A 20,975-nucleotide genomic window follows, 5' to 3' on the forward strand; every position below is an offset into this window, starting at 1 on the left:
CAGGAGCCCTGTCCTTGCACCAGGCCACCATGACTGAAAGGGAAACTGTTTATTAGTAGGTTTCTAAGAGGTGTTACTTGGAATTCTTTGTCGCACTGTTCTGGTGCACCCCAAGTTGATAACAAAGAGACTAAGTACAGGAGCACCCCACTTTCCAAAACCCCTTAGTTGATTACACAATGCTCGCACTGTTGATGCCACCTCCATTTTCCCTCCTCCTTTCCACCATGAGACAAAGAGGCTCTATATGCAGGTATTTTTTTCTACTTTACTCTCACCTCCACTGATATCCACATATTGTAAATGATCTGCTATTGACATTTTCTTTTTCTCATTTGAGGGCATGAATACTTTCTGGGTGAGATGGAGAAATATTATTCTGAATCTATTTTTAAGCATCTTTTGTAGAAAAGATAATTTAGGGGTACTTTCAGATAAGACTCTAAGTTTTTACTATGTGTGTAGTTGCCTTGCTTTATTCATGACTTTTTATAGTCATCCAGACAACATTGTCTTTCATTTGTAATTATCTTATGTTTTTCACTGCTGCTTCTGTCTTTTTTATCTCCAGTAAAATCTTGTAAGTAGTGAAAGACAGAATAGCTACACAGAACTTTTTGACCAGTGGCACTAAGAGCCCTCTGTCTGGAGCCCTCTTGGTGACCTCAGGCATACTCATTCAGGCAGGAATGTCTCAGGCAGGGAATATGTGGCTCACCAGATCTTGTTCAGCTTCAATTCAAATTAGTCCCAACTATCACTACAAGTGTTCATGGAGTTAACCTGAGAAGTTCTGGAAGATGAATGTTTGTATGGTCATTGTCCGAGTGTTCAGTGAGAATGGCTGGAGCAGCAGCATCAGAGCTAAACACACTTGTATTGCTGATGTTCCAGAGGAAGGTACAACAGGTTCCAAGAACAGATGAACAGATTTACCTAAGAACAACCTTTAAGCTTTTGATATCTTCCTATCACTTGTCACGTGTTGCACTGCATTGCTTCCCTCCCCCCTTTTTTTGCAGGCTATTTGAATGTTCTGGTGAACCAGTGTTGGAAGGAACGGTGGTGTCGTTTGAAAGGCAACACACTTTATTTCCACAAGGACCGCACTGACTTGAGAACACACGTGAATGCCATTGCCCTAAGGGGCTGTGAGGTGGCACCAGGCCTGGGCCCCAAGCATCCCTTGGCTTTCCGCATCCTTCGCAATGGGCAAGAGGTCTCTGCTTTGGAAGTGAGTATTCATTCTTGATGACTGTTGAGAAATGAGAACTTTTCTCATGGCAGTCCTCGGCATATCTACTGAGACGTATGTGTGCTACTGAATTTACTTGTTTTTATGCATGTTTGCCTTGGATTATAGTCTTTGCTGGCCTTCCAGTAGGCACAGCCAGGGACCCTCTGAAACTTTAAAGAGTTTTCATAGCAATGCCTTGGATACAGGAAGAACTCATAATCCTATTGTGCGTTTAACTCAGAGGTGAAATCCAATTGCTTGGAGTGATCATTATGACAAAGCATGCAATAAAGCAAAATGAATGATGTCACTACAGGTCACTGATTGAGGCTAGTGCATTTGTTTTTGATAGCCGGGTGAGATCTTAACACTGACATTCCTCACTAATCAGTGTTTATTAATAACAAAACAAGTAATTTCTCTTTCATCATCTTTGGAAAATGAATACATTTCTTTTTGCTTGTTTCATAAATTATTATGAAAAGATGAATGTGTCTACTGACACATACTTCTGTATGCAATGTCACTTCACTTGGAACTTAGTGTGATCTGAGCAGATATTTAGACATGTAAAAACTAACACAGAAAAATCTTCAAAATCAGTTAAGGATCAAGAAGGAGAAGGCAGTAACTCAGAATGCTTCCAAGAAGGCCAAAACCAAAGATTTTAAACCTAAATATAGTTAGCTACTCTCTTCCTCAGTCTGAATACTAGTAAATAAGTCTATTTAATCCTGAGTCAGCATGTAGATAAATTGGTCTACTCTAGTTGGGACTAAAATAGGGTTCAGCCCTTTTATCACCTGCCTGCCTTGATTTCCCCCACTTCTTGTAGTATAAGGTGACTCTTTGTTACATTATTATGAAAGCTTCCATGACAGAGGGAAGCTGCAAGTGATAAAATAATTCTAGACCTACTTTTAACTCTTTCATGTATCACCATTGGGGAGGGATGGTGGAAGTCATAACATCTAGAGGGACAGAGGTTGCTCATTCCTGAAATAAGCCTTCACCAGTTTCTTTAGAGGCATTTGAATAGCTGTTATGAGTATTGTATACTGTTAGAGCTTGAAAAAGTTACTTTTTAGGCTACAATTCTAAATCATATTATCTGGAAGATTCAAGGAACTATGCCCCCCCCCCCCACACACACACACACCAAAAAACCCTATTTCAAGTTCTGCATAGAAGATGCCTTGGACAGATTCCTCTGATGAATTGATAATAAACTGTAAATTTGGAAAAACAGAATTGTGAGGGTGGGGGGATAAAGGTCAATGGCTGCCTAAAGACATGGCCTTGACCATGTTTAATTGTCATAAAAGAGTAATTTTACTGCTTTTCAGAGAAATGTGTGTTTCCTTTCCCTCTTAACAATTGTCTTCACTCCTCAGGCGAACAGCTATGAAGATCTGGGTCGCTGGCTTGGGCTGTTGCTAGTTGAAACTGGTTCCCAGACAGCTCCAGAGGCTTTGCACTATGATTATGTGGATGTGGAGAAAATAGCCAACATCATCAATGCTGTGAGGCACTCCTATATGTAAGGGCTCATCTTTTGTGATCTGGTAGGATGGGGGGAATGCTGTGTGCATCTTGCCTGCTTGACCCTTTTGCTTTATACCTGAAAAAAAAGCCTCAATTCAACTTTCTGTGAATCTAATTTGCACCAGCCACCAATTTGCACCAGCCACCAATTTCCAATTATCTCTAAAACACAATCAAATCAAAGAAACAATCTGCAAAATTTGTATTTGAAAAGCTGAAGTGTAAGGCCACCAAAGGTAAAGAAGTGGTGAGAAGTAGGCTTTTAATCTAAGACATAACAAACCTGTATTGATTACTTTCAGTTTTTATGGTTTGTGAAAATGTGGTGGGATCCTAATCCAGTTTTTTAAGAGTAACTGGGCATGCACACATCATCCTCGGATCTTCTTTGTGAGTTAATTACAAGTTTTTATGTCTAAAAAAAAAACCATGCCTAGTGAAACCTTCTTGAATGCATGGAGTGGGAGTTTTTAAATCCTAAATTAGGGTGGTTACAGCTGAACTGTTCAGTACTATCTGTGTAACTTGAGGTGGAAATCATGCAATCCAAATCTTCCTGAACCCTCTTTCCCTTTCCCAAATTGCCAACTTAAAAAAATACAGTGTGTTGTTGAAGGCTTTCATGGTCGGAATCACTGGGTTGCTGTGAGTTCTCCATGCTATATGGCCATATTCTAGAAGCATTTTCTCATGGTGTTTCACCCACATCTATGGTAGACATCTTCAGAGGTTCTGAGACCTCACAATCTCCGAGGATGTCTGCCACAGATGTGGACAAAATATCAAGAGAGAATGCTTCTGAAACATGGCCATTCAGCCTAGAAAACACAACAATCCAGTAAAAATTTATAATTTTTAGAACTTCCATGAGTAGCAACTTCCCTTTAAACTAGTTTCACCTTCCCCCTTTCCTTTTTAAATTATTAAATCCTGTTTTCCTTGAATTAAAAATGGTAATTTGATTACTTTCCATTTTCCCCCTGGATTTTGGGTTTTCGGGCGCTCTGTGAAGCACCTGAAAAGCACCTGTGGATTTTGGGTTTTCAGGGGTGAGAAGCTAGCCTGCGGATCCCTGGAGGTCAGACAAAGGGTAGTTTCACATACAAAGCAGGAGATAGCCAAAATTTGCTGCGGACCCTGGAATCTCTCAGGCAGTCCAGTCCCCCTGACAAGTGTTATCTAAAAGATCAGGAGTGGCCATGTGTGTAGATGATAATAGAACAAAATCTGCCTGCCAACTAAAGGGAACTAAAATATGTGTTTCAATTAATTTTGTAAAGGCAGTAGGTAGAGAGACAAGTTTTTTCTTGCTTCTAAAGCTCTTCGGAATTATTTTGGCAAAAAAGTGCAATTTTGTCTGCTTCTTTGCTTTTCAGGTGGGCCAGCTCCTCTGTTGAGAACCAAGTGGACTCTTCCCGTGTGTTATATGATGAAGTACCATATGAGAAGGTGGAGGTATAAACTTTTTAAAATGCCATCTCCTCTTTGTTCTTTCACCATTGCCCTCTGACCCTGCTCTGTTTGCCATACACCTGGCAACCCATAGAAAACTATTTTCTGGGTTGAAGCAGTTGAATGAGCCGCTTTCACTTCTTGAGAAAATTTCTTATTCACACCTAGCAGCAATGTTTTTCATGATCTCATTGAAACATCAACTTATTTCTGCTTTTTTTGCTCCCAATATACAGTTGGAAAAGTCGGGGTGGCCTTCAGGAGCCCAGGTGAAACGCCATGGTTCCTCTTGCAGTGAGAAATCGCGTCGTGTGGATCCACAAGTGAAAGTCAAGCGTCATGCTTCAAGTAGGTTGGAACATGCTCCAGCCACTTGTCATGGCTCCCTTATCAAACTGGTAGGCAGGGAACCAGATAGACTCAGAACTGCCATTGGGATGAGATGGTGTTTGCACTTACTTAGCAATTCCAATCCAATTTATTCTTGCTTCCTAATGAACAAGGATTGTTTACACCTACAGTTGAACAGGAAATATCAGCCAAGATCCAAGAGAGGGCTTGCCTGGAATGTACTGAGACCAATTTAATTTGTCATCCATACAGTAGAGCTTACCCTTGTTCAATCTCATCATACTAATGCATGCCCGCAATGTGCATTTGTCATGGCACCCCCTCCCCCAATCAAAGTGTGCTATAGGATGCATTTACACAATTCCTTAAAGAAGCAAAGCCATTTACACAGCTATGATGGTAGAATTTCAGTAGCACAACCATAATCAGAATCCTCAAAAAATGCAGGCGTTGGTGTAAGAATCCTTATGTTGGCAGTATGTCACCACCAGGACTCTAGATCTAATTTACAAACCAGATCAAAAGTGTGTATGTGTTCAAGCACAACACTACCAATTCTCATTTGTAGCAGTTGCTGATTCTTAAACAGGCCTCAGGCATCTTAGTATGGCTAAATGAATAAAGAACATATTTCAGAGATAGACTGTGATGTTTTCTATTCAGCAAATCCCAGATTTGGTTTTTGCCACCTCCAGATAGGGCTGAGGAATAACACCTGCTTGAAATCCTAGTGAGCTGCAACCAGTCAGTGTAGAGCTATAAAGCCAAATGGACCAATAGATTGCATCCATGTGAGACAGCTCTGAGCACCTGGCTCCATTCACCTGCCCACACTCACTTGCAGAAAGAGGGGAAAGCTTAGCATGACATGAAGTATTCCAATAGTGTCACTTATTCGAAAGCACTTTTTAAAAATATGTTTGATTTTGTTTGCAAAGCACACTGCAGCCCTATGAATGTTTACACAAAAGCATAAAACATACTAAGTTCAATGGATTTTATTATACCCAAATAAAACAGCAGAAGGTCTCCATTCTGAGAAGAAATTTCTTCTCAGCTTTAAAATATGTGACAAAGTGTGGTGTGCAGGCTACATCCAGACCTCAACCTCGCCAGAAAAAATAATAATGAATAACCCTTTGAAAATCAGCATAGTGGTTTGCCTGCCAAACTTCAGTGGCGGACTGCTAACAAGCATTACAGTGCAGTTGACCAACAATAACCTTAAACCAAAGAAGAAGCCTTTTGTTTGCAACATTGGTTTTGCAGGCATTTCAAAGTCTAGCAACTAATTGCTATTGGTTTTATTGACCCTGTTACCAATTCTTTCCTACTCTGCCATTACTAATCTTATTTGATTTAAAATTAAGACATATTCCATCATTAATTGAGTTGAATTATTTTAATCCTAATTAATAGCATCTCACATTTCTAGTTTCTCACCTTTCTCCACACTATAATCAATGCAATAGTATTTCATGTATTAAAAGAAATCAAACTTTTTAAATAATTAATCAATGTATTGTTAAAGGCTTTCATGGCCAGAATCAGTGGGTTGTTGTAAGTTTTTTGGGCTGTATGGCCATGTTCCAGAAGCATTCTCTCCTGACATTTCACCTTCATCTATGGCAGGCATCCTCAGAGGTTGTGAGGATGCCTGCCATAGATGTGGGCAAAACATTAGGAGAGAATGCTTCTGGAAAATGGCCATACAGCTCAAAAAACTTACAACAACCCCAATTAATCAATTATTAAACAGTGAAGGATGTTATTTCTTAATAGTAATCTTGTTGTAATAGAATAACACATTGAACTTTAATTTTCAATGTGGGATTATTTGTCGATTGTATCTATTCTGCCATCAACCCCAATGTCCTAAGCTTTGCTAACTCAGGCAGTCAACTCCCTGGAAAAATAGCCCTTGGGCCCACAGAAATGGCTTGCCCCCACTAGTGAGGTGTAATGATTTGTGCAGAAACCAGAATTCAAATCCCCAATCTGCCATGAAAATCCACTGGGTTATTTTTGGCAATTGATACCCTCTCAACCTTAGAGGAAGGCAAAAACAAACCTCCTTCAAAGAAAATTTGCCAAGAAAATCTTGTGGTAGTGTCATCTTAAAACAGCAATGACTTGAAGGCACGCAGTAATATTGAACACTTCAAGAATTTCTTATCATGCTCCAGGAATGCTAGATTAAGAACATCTTAGATTTATAAACCAGTTTAAGCTCCACCGAGCTGTTGAATTATATTAGAACTCTGCCCTCCACATATTTATGCTGTTAAAACACAAGCAGTTGCTTAATAGCTACAGATCTTATCAGTAATATAAATAGTTCAGAGTGATTGTACAAGGATGCTAAGCTTTGCTCGAAGTCTGAATGTGTTGTTGTGCCCCCCCCCCCATAGGCCATTTCCGGAAGTTCAACTGGGAGAGCATGTAGTTTTGGTCTTAACAATTTAGTACAGTCCCATTTTTAGTCTTCAAACCAGTATTGAGCTTCTTCCACCTTGACTCTGTCTAAATCTTTCTGCTGCCATGACAGAACTAGACAACCTTCCCACCTCAAGTGCCTAATGGAGGGATGTGAAGGCATCTCATTTTGTGTGTGTGCCCACAGATGCCAATAACTACAAATATGGCAAGAATCGGGCTGAGGAAGATGCCAGGAGGTTCCTGACTGAAAAGGACAAACTGGAGAAGGAGAAAGCATCCATCCGGACTGAGATTATGGATCTACGCAAGGAAAAGCGGGAACTACGGGAAGCCATGAAGAGCAGCTCAGGTATGGTCCTGCTGCACAGGTGGTGGCACTATTAAGGTCTGCAACTTGCTGGGCTCTACAATCCTGCTGTGAATGTGGCAGGATCCAGAAGTGTTTGGGGCCCAGGGGCTGGACCTGCCATTCTACAGTGAAGCTACTAGCACAGGCAGCAAATGCTGGCAGACAGCTGCTTACTCTTAAGCTACTTTCTTTTCTCTTGGAAGAACTGTGGGCCCCATTAAGTATATCCTGCCCTCTAAATTGTTGAGGTAAAATTCAACTGCTGCGGATACAGTTGGATTCTATATATGGAGTTGGATTCTATATATGGAGTAGAGAGGATCCCTATGTTCTTTGCCTTAGTCAAGTTTCTTGGGCTGACCCTGATGGCATCAGACTCAAAAGTGTCCACAGCTAATAGATGCCTCTTTTGCTTCATTCTTCACAAAACACACACAGAGAAAAGACATTTGCATCCAGGCTTTGTCCCTCCCCAAAGTTTTTCTTTAGCTTTGTAACTGGGGAAACAGACAGAACAGAATAAGTAATTCCAAAAATCTGCAATCATGGGGGAGCCGGCCTGCAGAGTTCAGGGATTTAGAAATTATCCTTCTGCCAAAGCAATGGTTTATTCTCCCACTCAAGAACAATTTTGCCCAAACATTTCAGTTTGGAGTTGTATTTACATATAAAGTCAAATACAGCACTGGTTCTGTGGTGGCATCTGTTGACATCCCTTTCCTCTTCTCTCACAATTCTTCACTGTGAAAGGGTAGGAGTAATAATAATGATAGCTAAAATACAAGCTATTTCTTGCGAAACATTTACCTCTACATCTGTGTCACATCCACCGTTTGGCTTTGCTTGGTCTTCAGCACTTACTGTTATGAGCATAGGTTCAGTTTGGTCACAGAGACAGTAGGTAGGCAACCAGGTCAAAGAGTGCCATCTACTGGAAAAGACAATCCAGTTTGAATTACATGGCAGATTGCTGGAAAAATCTGGGTCTATTTAAACCTCACTAGTTTCATTAGATTGTGGATAGCATGCAGAACATAAGCGTTAGTCTAGTTCATGGACTTTTTGATGCTTGAAAGAAGCCTAAAACACACAGAATATTAATCCAATTTAAGATTCCTTTCATTATCAGTGTAGTATGGAAGGACTAAAATTTACATTATTTTTTCTTTGCTTTTGCTAATTTATTATGTGTCCCTCAGCTGTTATTCTCCTTTCACCTCTGCTCTGAGTTTACAGCCACATGGTAGTTATGGATAACTTAGTATCACAGTGGTCTGTAACCTTCTTTGAAGAGTAGTCATGAACTACTTTGAAAATCTGGTGAAAGCTGTGGTTCCTTTCTATAGAAGTGGAAATCTGCCCACAGGCAAATAATTTTCATACCAGTTTTCAATGAACAGGAGAGAAATGAAAAGGGGAAAAAACTATATTTTTAACACCTGCTACTCTGACCCCCTGAAGTCCTTCCATGAACAACAGGTTAAGAGCTCCTGATCTAGAACGGTAGTTCCTAAATTTGGATCTCCAGATGTTGTTGAACATCTATTCTCTTAATACCTGAACTTAAGCCATATTGGCTGGGAATTCTTAGAACTAAAGTCCAACAGCATCTGAACTCCCAGGTTTGGAAACACAGATGTGATGGCTTTTCCTAATATTAATTTTAAATCTACCTTGTTAAAACTCACACTCAAGTGATGTAGTCCTGCTGACTTCAACAGTAAAGAAAACTTATTTGCCCTCTCCTGAAGAAATTTGTAGTCTCAAATTAGGGCCACTTAAAAGTGGGGTGGTTTTCTTCATAATTTTTCTCATGGATTATTCTATATTGTCATGCTGGGAAACAGGTAAAGATCTCAAAGAGCTGGAGCAGCGTGTTGCAGCCCTGGAGGAGCAGTGTAAAGCCAATGAGGCACGGCGTGTGGACCTAGAGCTCAAGTTGACTGAGGTGAAAGACAGGCTGAAGCAGTCTCTGGCAGGAGGTCCAGCTTTGGGGTTAACTGTGACAACTAAATCTGAAAACAAGGTAAAACATTAGAGAGAAAAGAAGTATTCTCTCTCCTAGCTTCACATGGGAGGCATTTCAATATAAAATGGTTTCCTATAGAAGTACAGAACAAAAATGGGTAGGTAGCCATGAATATCTATGCCTTGACAGCCCACATTGTGGGAAGGTGATAAGCAGGAAACAATCCAAGGGGAATTTCAGCTTTTTGCGCATCCTACGTGGAAACAGAAATCAATAGGAAGGGACCTGGAACAAGTGAAACCATCTGAAGCACACCTTGGATTGAGAAGATATTTAGGGATTACAAGTGCAAATAAGGACACAACAGGCCTGCTCAGAAGAGAAAGATGGAGGAAAAGCCAAACCCTGTTCTGAATGTTGTTGAGGTTGTGGCTGTATATTACAAATGAACTGACATAACCTTTGCTGTTTCATCACCGAGCAGAAAAAGGGTGTTACTTGAGCTAATGGAGATAGTCAGAACTACTCCCAAGATTTGAAAAGAACTGTTTATCTTTTGCAATCCTAAACCAACCACGGTCTTTCTTTCCATTGATATTAGGATGGCAGCATTTCTTATAACACAGTATTTTGCCATCTCACATGGAGCCAGTTTAAATAGAGAAAATAGAAGTAGTAAAAGGTTCCACATTCTAATTTCCCCCAATCTCTAAAAGACGCTTTCCATCTTGTGTTGTAATGGTTATGGAACATGACCTTTTCTAAATTTGTTTTATCTAAATTTGTCTCAAACCTACACCTTTTGATAAACTCTACAAGCCATCTGGCATTGCCCCTTGGGATGTGCGATGGGAAGTTACTGCTAATTGTGAGAGAAATAAAGTTGAACACTGTGAAAGCCATCCACTGCATGGCTATCGGCCTCCTCCCAGTAGATTCAAATCAAGGAAAAGTTTCATGAGAACCAACCACCACTCCTCTTAACATTCCCCCAGCAACATCAAGAGTATCCCTCTGGGCAGTTAAACCAGGAAGTCCCAAATGGATGGCCCCACACGAGGGTCTGCCTCCAGGGGCAAACCAAGAATGGCCAACTTGAAAATCCCTGAACAGATTCAGAAGCAGAGTGGACAGATCAAAAGACAACTTGGCAAAATGGCACTACCTAGAAGAATCCTCCACCTTGTGCAACTGTGGAACAGAACAAACAACTCCACATCTGTATGCTTGTCCACAATGCCGTGCCTCATTCATAGAGGAAGAACAGTTTAAAGCTATAGACAATGTGGTCGCTGTTGTCCATTTTTGGTCAAAATTTATTTAGCTGCTTGTGCTCCATCTATTTTTATCAGTTTTATACTAATTTATGCAATACTGTTGACACAAAATTAAAACATCTAAATTTGTTCATGCTGTGAATAGGGTGCTACATGTTAAAGAGAACAGAACTTTTAACTGATGAATGGAGCGGGACATTTTTGCAAGTGTGTTGAATAAATGCACATAACTAGTGATACCTTTCAGAATTCCATTTCCACATAGTTGTTAAAGGTCTGAGTAGCATAATTTCTTTTCTTTTTTTAATTTTTTTTACCATACTAGATGTGAATAGGATAATTTCATCCTGGTTTCCAAACATGGTATAAATGTCTGAGTTGGTAGAGAAGAAAGCAGAACAGAAATGAAAATCTCATCCAGAGTAATACTACCTAAAGGGTAAACTTGTCAGGTTAAACTCAGGAAAGGGCTCCTGAAGCTTTACTGGATTATCAAGAACAATGTACCATAAAGCTCCCTCAGGACAAAGGTGTACAATCCTGCTCTTGTGGCCATACCCATTGGGGAGCTGTATCAGAAGGAGATGGCTGCAACTCAAAGTTGGAGAAGGTGAGGAAGGAGAGATACCTTCATCACGCTTCACATAGTTTTATAGTACCTCATCTTACTAGAAAATGCTAGGGCTACCAGAGCCCCTTCCTGGATGCAGTGTAGCAAAACTATTAAAATGGCCAGGGAAAGAATAAAATTAGAGCAACAGAAGAATAACCTTAATTTAGTAAGTGTCTTTAAGGGCCTAGGAGAACAAAGAGATATTTTCATGCTGCTAAAAGAACATCCAGGTAATGGCAGGCAAGTCTCTGTGAGACAAGAGCATTCCAAGGGGAAGACACTATGACTGACAAGATATTCCTGTTGCTTTCCACATACCTAACTTTATAAGGCAGGAAAGGGTTATAGCAATTTTCACCTGCAAGAAGATACATGTGTGAGAAACCAAAGCTTTTCCTACTGCCTATGTTCCTCATGTTATTAATTGATAATTTGGTGGCTTCCCCAAGTCTCTAAATACTTACTACTATTTTATGCTTCCTCCTTTCAGGATGCAGCAGTCCAGCCAAATGGAACCCCTCCAGAGCACTTGGTCCCAGTTAACTGTGCAGCAGAAATGAGAAAACGGAGTCCTTCCCTCCTCCCTGCCAATAAAGGGAATGTGTTGCAGAAGGCCAAGGTACCTGCCGTGACCTCTTCCCATCTTTCTTATTTATGTCCAAAATTCCCTACTTCCGTGATGATGTAGAAATGAACTAATATTATTCAGAAATAGGGCATGTCCAGACTTAGGTGTTCTAGGGGTATCTTAGTTTCAAAACTAAGTTTCTAGCCCACATGTTTACTGGGGAGGAAAATAATAAAAGAATGGCAGAGTCTTCCAAAAACTCAAAGCTAGTTTGTCTGGCAGAGTGAGGCAGCTGGGGTTGGAGCAGGAAGCAACAACAGAAGTTGTACATACCTACATACCCCACTTGCTTTTTGTCCTCACAAGGCTTCTTCTGGCTGACACACACACACACACACACACACACACACACACATGCCTACACCATGCAGCAACCCAGTCCAACCCCCTGCCATGCCGAAAAAGCACAATCAAAGCACCCCCAATAGATGGCCATCCAGCCTCTGCTTAAAAGCCTCCAAAGAAGGAACCTCCACCACACTCCAGGGAAGAGAGTTCCACTACTGACCAGCTCTTACAATCAGGAAGTTCTTCCTAATGTTCAGCTGTAATCTCCTTTCTTGTAATTTGGACCCATAGCTCTGAGTTCTATTCTCCAGGACAGTAGAAAACAAGCCTACTCTCTCTTTCACATATTTATACATGACTATCATGTCTCCTCTCACCCTGCTCTTCTGCAAGCTAAACAGACCCAGCTCTTTAAGATGCTCCTCACAGTCCATGGTCTTCAGACCTTTGATCATTTTAGTTGCCCTCTTCTATACACCTTCCAGCTTGTCAATATCTCTTTTAAATTGTGGTGCCCAGAATTGGACACTGTATTCCAAGTGAGGTCTAATCACAGCAGGATAGAATAGGGGCTCTCCAGATGCTTTCCATCTTCCCTAGCTAGTCAGTAATGGCCAATAGTGAAGGTCGATGAGTATTGGGGACCAACAATATCTGGAGATTCACAAATTTCCCATCCTAGTCTGATTTCAAGTAATCCATTGTGTCAGGATTCTGTTTTCCCTCCTTTATTACCCTTCAAGATAAATAGTATACTTCTTTGCATATCCTTTGCATCATTGGAATCCCAGTAATCTTACATTTTATTCTGTCTAGGAATGGGAAATGAAGAAAACATAAAATGTCACTGGGTCCCATATCCCTGAGTGGAACTCCTATGAAACACTGGGACACATTTAGGAAAGGGCTATGCAAGTGCGTTTTCATGCCTCGAGGAAACTGCAGAAGGATGTTGAGGAACCTGGCTCTTCAGCAGGAATCCACCCTCCAGTGAATGAAGGATTAACAAACATGGGCTTTGGTGAACTGGTGTGGGTAAACTGGGGAGGGGGGGATTTTGGGAAGGAGGGTGGGAAGGGAAATCCTCTTAAGGATTTTTAAAAACGTGTGTTCTCAGAATAACCTCCTTTGGGCACTTCCAATAGGTCTGGAGTGCCAGCTGTCTGGACTCGATCAGTTTTGCTCTTTGGTAACAAAGCTACAAGAGAATGTCTACTTTGGTCTTGCAAGAGTGGTGTCGATGATGATGGGGTGGTTTTGAGATCCTTATTCAAGTTAGTCAATGACTTTGAACAAACCACCCTTTAACTTCTATGCTGCAATTCCTCTTACATTTGAGGGCAGGTGAGCATCCCTCACTCCTGGGAAATAAGGCATGGCACAAAGTGCCTTGTAGTCAGTTCTCTGAAAGGATGCTGTTTACTGCCATTTCATTGTCCTGCTTGTCTGCCAAATTACATCAGAGCAGGGCACACTGAAGGACCGATGAGAAAGAAAACACTGTCAACATGGTGCTTTGTTTAAAATCTCAGGACTGCCAGTACTGACCTGGGCTAGGAGTAGTCTGTCAGCTTTCATAGCTTCACTCAGGCTGCTATGTAATATTTTAACTTGTCAGATCAAATCAATAGCTAGGCAAGGTCATGAAGTATTCTTTTTTTCACCTCCATGAGAAACTTATAGAAGTTTTCTTCTGCCAGGCTACTACTATAGTCTATTTGTCCACTCTTTGTCTCCAGAGCTGGACTCCCATTTGCAATGACAGGTGAAAAGGACAGTGAACAAACAGACAGATTGTAAGAAAGCAGTTTCTGCAAACTGTTTCCAACCTCCAGAGCTATTCTCTAAGAGGGCACAACTTTAGGTCATCGGAGCAGCTCCTGTAGTTTTTTTCCTCTGTGAGACAGCCCTGCAAGACACTTGAAGCAAATGTGATCAGTGTTAATGTTCCTATCACCTCAAGTGCACATACAATAAATAACAGACATGTTATACTATCATTTCCGTTTTATAAAACCACACTCTAATAAGGGCAACGGGTGTATATTTTTTGGCTTTGCAAGGTGTCTACCTGCCTTCATGTATATACAATCTCTGGTCACTTGCAGAGAATGTGAAGAGAAAACCTGAGGCCTGAAGAAGAGGGCCCAAGTCAAAGCCATAATGACCATCTCCAACTATCTTCCTGCTGTGCCAATTTCCAACAGACCAGAAGCTGTAGTGACCCATTTTTCTTTTATAGGGGGAGGTGGGTGGGGTTCTTGTCTCTCTCCAGATGCATATTGTGGCATACTTTTTTATTATTTAAGAATTGTCTGCACTTTAAGATCTGGACCCTCTCCCTCTGCTGCCCCCCCCCCCCCAAATAAAAGATGGTCTTTGTAGTGAGCTGTATGTTTTCTTTTGTTCTTATTTTTCTTCTTCTAACATCTACAACCTTTGATTGTTGATACATGGTGGAGAACAAAGTGTCTTGTGCTTTTATTTGGCATCATAACCTTCTGTGGACTCTAGCCCACTTCACCAGATGCAAGTAGTATGGAGTTCACAAAGGCTTATGCCAAATACAAATTGTTTGTCTTTAACATGCCATAACACTTTATTATTGTTGTTGCAACAGAATAATACATGTCCTAGAATTATGTAATGACCCATCTACTAATTATTGCATTTATTCATTTAGATTATTTATATCCCATACTTCAGCCAAGGCTCCCAAAGCAGCTTACAAAATTGATTTGACAGTTCCCTGCCCTCAGGCATGCACTCTTAATTAAAAACCAACATATAAGGAAAAGGGAATAACAATGGAGTAGATTAAGTTCTGCAGATACTGTGTACTTGTTCTTCCCCTGCTGGGGCTGAGACATGACTAAGCCAAGCCTACCTAGTCTTTCTTTCTTGAGACCATCTGGCATGGAGGGAACTACTGAGGCATGTGCCTTTTTTATATTTATACATACCCACATATACAAGTTATTTTTCTTTTAGGAGTGACTAAGAGATATAGACACAACTAAACTATCCCCCATGCATGAGCCTCCAGTTCTTGAGGCAAGAGGTCTTTGGCTCTCCCAGCATTTGGACTTCACTTCCACTCGGCTACAGGTAACACAGGTCATTGTGGTAGTTGTAGTCCAAGAGCTCAAGGTTTCCCCATTTCTTAGCTCCACAAGGAGAACTATTTAGGCTCTGAAATCACTTGAAAGAGCAACATTCTTATTTCCAAACTGGTCTAAACTTAAGACAAACTCATGACCCATCCCAAGAGATGGCATTATCTGTAACTGTTGGTAAAGTAGTAATATCTCTATTTGTATGGAAGTCAACTCCTTAACTGTATATTTATTTAAGATGCAAATGTCACTGATTTCAAAGAAAGCTTACTTTAAGTGCCAAGATGCTAAGTTGCTGTGTAATGCCACAATACTGAGTTGCTAGGTGGTGGTGCAATGGGTTAAACTGCTGAGCTGCTGAATTTTCTGACTGAAAGGTTGACAGTTTGAATCCAGTTAGCAAGATGAGCTCCCACTGTTAGCCCAGCTTCTGTCAACCTAGCAGTTTGAACCATGCAAATGTGAGTAGATCAATATGTACCATCTCGGTGGGAAGGTAACAACACTTCATGCAGTCATGCCAGCCACATGACCTTGGAGGTGTCTATGGACAACACCAGCTCTTTGGCTTAGAAATGGAGATGAACACCACTTCCAGACTAGACTTAATGTCAGGGGAAACCTTTACCTTTACCTTCGGTTGGCAAACAAGTGGAAGATTATGGATGAGGACTGCTGTGTATGAAAGAGGTGTGAGGAAGGAACATTTAAGATATGCAGATGACACCATAATTCTAGCAGAAATAACAAAGACTAGGAAGGATTACTGATGGAATCAAGGAAGATTGTGCAAAGGCAAGCTTAAGCCAAAATAATCACAGACAGTTTTCATAATTGTGAAGTAGAGATTAAGACATTGAAATAGTGAAGAGTTTTCCATATCTTGTCTCAGTCAATAATCAGAATGGAGATTGCAGTCAAAGGATTCAGAAAAAGACAAGGGTTTGAAAGGGCAGCTATGAAAGCATTAGACAAGATCCTGAAGTTTCAAGATATATTAATACTAAAGTTAGGATTGTCTATGCCAAATCAAGCCTAAAGCCGCAGAAATTGACGTTACTAAATTGAGACAATTCATGAAAGATGGCTCCCTAGAAAAGACAATAATTCCTTTTTAAGTTAGAAGTCAATAGGAAAAGGGGAAGGCTGCATTCCAGACACAATCAAGGAATCCACAGCCCAAACTGCAAAATCTGAGTAGTGCTATGGTAGCTTGGAGTTTGCTTATTCAGAGAGTTGCCATAACTTAAATAATGTAATGGCAGTTTATAACCATAAAAATGGCTATGCAGTCACTTTGATGAATTGTAGCATTGTGTCTCTGATTAGATCTTTGTGCTGGCAGCCTGCACAGGGTTAGTGCTACAATGCCAGCTATGAAGTCCAGTGCTCCAGTACAGGGGTGTGCATAAAACCGATTCATATGACACGAGAAAATAGACAAGGAGGCATAAATTACCAGCTGTACAGGAAAGTAGAGCAGAACTCTCTGGAAACATAAAAAGGTAAGTTCAAATCTTTCAGACCTCTGTTGAGATTTTCCTGTTTTTTTTCAGGCAGCACTATTGGTTGTGCCAAGTAATGACAATAAGGCATTGTTGGCAACCTATGACTGGATGCCATATATGCCACTTACAGTATAATTTCGTTCTTACCAGTGCCTTTTAAAAGTTGTAATGCCATCTCAGCATCTAGGCAAGTATCAAACAGTCCAACTGAGAATGAAGACATAACATCCTCAGCACAAGCCACTGAGCAGTGCTACCATGTCCCCCAGCTGACCCATAGTATTGGGCAAGAGGGTTTGCAATGTGTGGGTTCGCAAGTGAAACTTGCTGAAACCATAAGACTGGTCTAGTTCTGACTTAGTGTGTCACCATGAATAGTCACTTCCTCCTAAAATTATGACATGCTTTCTCTCATTCTCCCTTCTTCTATGCTTCCACTTCCTTTACCCTAAAAAGGCAATTTGTCCTAAAACAGGGTTGTGAGACAACCTCTGAGGATGCCTGTCATAGATGCAGGTGAAATGTCAGGAGAGAATGCTTCTGGAACATGGCCATTCAGCCCAAAAAATTACAACAACCCACTGAATCTTGGAAACACAATGAAGAAAAATAATAAAATTTGTTTTAGACAATTGATTTATTTAAATATAGTTAAATTTTAAAGCATAGTGAGCAAACATTTTGTTTTCCCCTCATCGGGGTGTTAAAGAATGATATTGTAGTCCCAATTCAAGGTGCAGGTGCTCACCTACAAAGCCCTAAATGGTTTGGGGCCCGCCTACCTGCGTGACCGCATCTCTGTGTACGAACCCACACGATCTCTTCAATCATCTGGAAAGGCCTCGCTCACGCTTCCACCACCATTGCAAGCGCGATTGGTGGGGACGAGGGAGAGAGCCTTCTCGGTGGTGGCCCCTCGACTCTGGAACTCACTCCCCAGGGACACCAGGCAAGCCCCATCTCTGGCAATCTTTAGGAGGAGCCTTTTCGTGGCTGTTTCAGTGTGCCTTCCCAAAATAGGGAAACTCCCAGCAATATGTCCTTTGTTGTTGTTCATTCGTTCAGTCGTCTCCGACTCTTCGTGACCTCATGGACCATCCTACGCCAGAGCTCCCTGTCGGCCGTTACCACCCCCAGCTCCCTCAAGGTCAGTCCAGTCACTTCAAGGATGCCATCCATCCAGCTTGCCCTTGGTCGGCCTCTCTTCCTTTTGCCTTCCACTTTCCCCAGCATAATTGTCTTCTCTAGGCTTTCCTGTCTCCTCATGATGTGGCCAAAGTACTTCAACTTTGTCTCTAGTATCTTTCCCTCCAGTGAGCAGTCGGGCTTTATTTCCTGGAGGATGGACTGGTTGGATCTTCTCGCGGTCCAAGGCACTCTCAGCACTTTCCTCCAACACCACAGCTCAAAAGCATCGATCTTCCTTCGCTCAGCCTTCCCTAAGGTCCAGCTCTCACATCCGTAGGTTACTACAGGGAATACCATGGCTTTGACTAGGCGGATCTTTGTTGCCAGTCTGATGTCTCTACTCTTCACTATTTTATCGAGACTGGACATTGCTCTCCTCCCAAGAAGTAAACGTCTTCTGATTTCCTGGCCACAGTCTGCATCTGCAGTAATCTTTGCACCTAGAAATACAAAGTCTGTCACGGCCTCCACGGTTTCTCCCTCTATTTTCCAGTTGAATATGTCATTAAACGCACGTTAATAATGATTTTAGATTGTCTGCACATTCTTCCTTCTCCAAAACCTCTATCCCAAATACGTTACCTGTTCATGCCCAGCATTATTTTTAAAATTTTAATTATTACATTTGGCCCAGCCATAGGTTTTTTAATGTGTCGTGTTATTGTTATTGTTTTTTGCTTATGAGTTTATGTATTGTTTTTGTATTATTGCTGTTATTGTTTATTGCTGTATTGTGGGCTTGACCTCATGTAAGCTGCACCGAGTCCCTCGGGAGATGGTAGCGGGGTACAAATAAAGTGTTCTTATATTATTAAATTCTGAATGGTTACAGTGTTTAAAACTGGTTCCCAACCTGTGGTCCATGGACCACCAGTGGTCTGCAAGAACTAAAATATGGTCAGCGGCCCCACCATTACTACACTGTTGCAACAAGAGTGACTGGTCTTACGAAACCCTCTTATAGTGCCAAAGCTTATTAATAATGGTTTTCTGTGGGTGAACAGATGGCAACTACTGGATGGCATGTGTTCTGTATCAGAAATGAGAGCTGATGTGGTCTATCCAATGCAATTTTCTGAATCAGCACCCCAAATAACCAAAGGGAATCTGAAGTTGACCAAAAACTGATTCACAACCCTTTTAGTACTAATGTTGGAGAGTGGTCCCTGGTCAAAAAAAGGTTGGGAACTACTGGTTTAAAAGGACTAGAAGTTTGACAACAACACTGAATTAAGCTCAATTAGTTCCTTTGCAGGTTACAGGGAACTTCCGACTGCTGTAAGAAATACTAGGAGTAGTTTCTACATCTAGGGCTAGAAAGTATTAGCAAAGTGAGGCAGGTGCTGGGAAGGCACAGTAGCAGTGCTCTTCTGAGGGGGCATCTGAACTGGGGAATTGATGCAGTTTCACACCACTAACTGCCATTGCTCAGTGCTATGGTGTCCTAGGATTTGTAGTTTGATGAGGCACCAGCATGCATTGGCAGAGAAGAATGAAGACCTTGTAAAACTACAATTCCCATGATTCCATAGGCTTGAGCTGTGGCCGTTAATGGTATCAAACTGCATCACTGCCACAGCATAGATGCATTCTTTGTCCTTTGTTCCTTTTCCCCACAGGTCACACAGATTACCTTACACCAGGTAAACTAGTTTGCGGCCCACAAGGGTGGCATACACTGATTTACTGGCATGGATAAAGTGAAATTCAACAGCTTTGAACTGGATGATCTGGGTCTACAATACACTGTCATATAATCCAGTTCAATGCAGTTAATTTGCATTGGACTGGGCTGGACTGCGCTGTGGTGCAGCTAGTTAGTGGCCAGCTGCATTAAATCACTACTGACCAAGAGGTAATGAGTTTGAAGCTAGCCCGGGTCGGAGTGAGCTCCCGACCATTAATAGTCTAGCTTGCTGTCAACCTATGCAGCCTGAAAGACAGTTGCATTGGTCAAGTAGGAAATTTATGCAGGGAGTGTTGCACTCCAGAACAGGAATACCCCTCTGACTTCAAAACACCACACGTTGAGTAGGAAAACAATCTTGTTTTATTGAAGATAAGTAAAAGCAGCAAGGTAAGAAAAAAAACCACTTTAAGAGAATAGGTAAATCCAATTAGTTAGGAAGATAAGCAGGAACCAAGTATTCCAAAGTAGGGTTCAACAAAGTTCAAAGACAAAGTCCAGAGTTCTCTAATAAAATTTAAAGAATCAGGAAAACATTGATCCGAAGCATGAGTATATAATCACAAGAGACAAAGAGTCAAACCATAAACATGAAATCCTTAAACATGAATCTTCCAAGCAAGGCTTCCATAAGACAAGAGCAAGAACTTAGCAGGATTCTGAAACGATGCTTCATCACTTGACTATATTTCCCCACATGTAATGCACCATGATCTTGAAACATAATCCACAGGCTGAACTCCAACAGGGAGGCTGATTTAACTCATTTATGACACCATCAAAATCTCCAGCAGCATGCAAAAGAAGAGGAAGTACTCCATCAAACAACTCAGTGTCATAAGTGGACAGTGAAATGACAGTGAAGCGACAGCTCCCTCGGTGGCTGGAATCGAGATTACCCTCATGAAGCCAGAAAGCTGGAATGTTAAATTGCCTCTGTGTCTGTCTATATATATTGTGTATCTAATGCCACTGAATGTTTGCCATGTATGTGTGCATTGTAATCTGCCCTACTGAGATTCCATCTGAACATTAGGAAGAACTTCCTGACTGTGAGAGCTGTTCAGCAGTGGAACTCTCTGCCTCGGAGTGTGGTGGAGGCCCCTTCTTTGGAAGCTTTTAAACAGAGGCTGGATGGCCATCTGTCGGGGGTGCTTTGAATGCAATTTTCCTGCTTCCTGGCAGGGGATTGGACTGGATGGCTCATGAGGTCTCTTCCAACTCTATGATTTTATAGTGTAAATCAATAAATAATCTCCATTTAGAATCTGGATTGCATGGCAGTGTTGATGAGGCCACTCTTTCTTTCCTCCCTCTTCCCTCCTTTT

The 20,975-nt window shown here is 41.3% G+C and overlaps 1 protein-coding gene across 2 annotated transcripts in view; it reads left to right on the forward strand.

The window, feature by feature from the left end:
• The window catches only part of AFAP1L1 (actin filament associated protein 1 like 1), an 87,123-nt gene extending 72,587 nt beyond the window's left edge, over positions 1 to 14,536 (forward strand). For both annotated transcript variants that reach the window (XM_060765064.2, XM_060765063.2), the window contains exons 12-19: positions 1,023 to 1,234; positions 2,632 to 2,777; positions 4,159 to 4,237; positions 4,471 to 4,582; positions 7,209 to 7,373; positions 9,221 to 9,399; positions 11,723 to 11,851; positions 12,965 to 14,536. In XM_060765064.2, coding sequence (XP_060621047.2) covers positions 1,023 to 1,234; positions 2,632 to 2,777; positions 4,159 to 4,237; positions 4,471 to 4,582; positions 7,209 to 7,373; positions 9,221 to 9,399; positions 11,723 to 11,851; positions 12,965 to 12,988 — 1,046 coding nt within the window. In that variant the 3' untranslated portion in view covers positions 12,989 to 14,536. The remainder of the gene's footprint in view (positions 1 to 1,022; positions 1,235 to 2,631; positions 2,778 to 4,158; positions 4,238 to 4,470; positions 4,583 to 7,208; positions 7,374 to 9,220; positions 9,400 to 11,722; positions 11,852 to 12,964) is intronic.
• The last annotated feature ends 6,439 nt before the right edge of the window (positions 14,537 to 20,975 follow it).

Source organism: Anolis sagrei, chromosome 2, assembly GCF_037176765.1.
Source record: "Anolis sagrei isolate rAnoSag1 chromosome 2, rAnoSag1.mat, whole genome shotgun sequence".
Lineage (NCBI taxonomy): Eukaryota > Metazoa > Chordata > Lepidosauria > Squamata > Dactyloidae > Anolis > Anolis sagrei.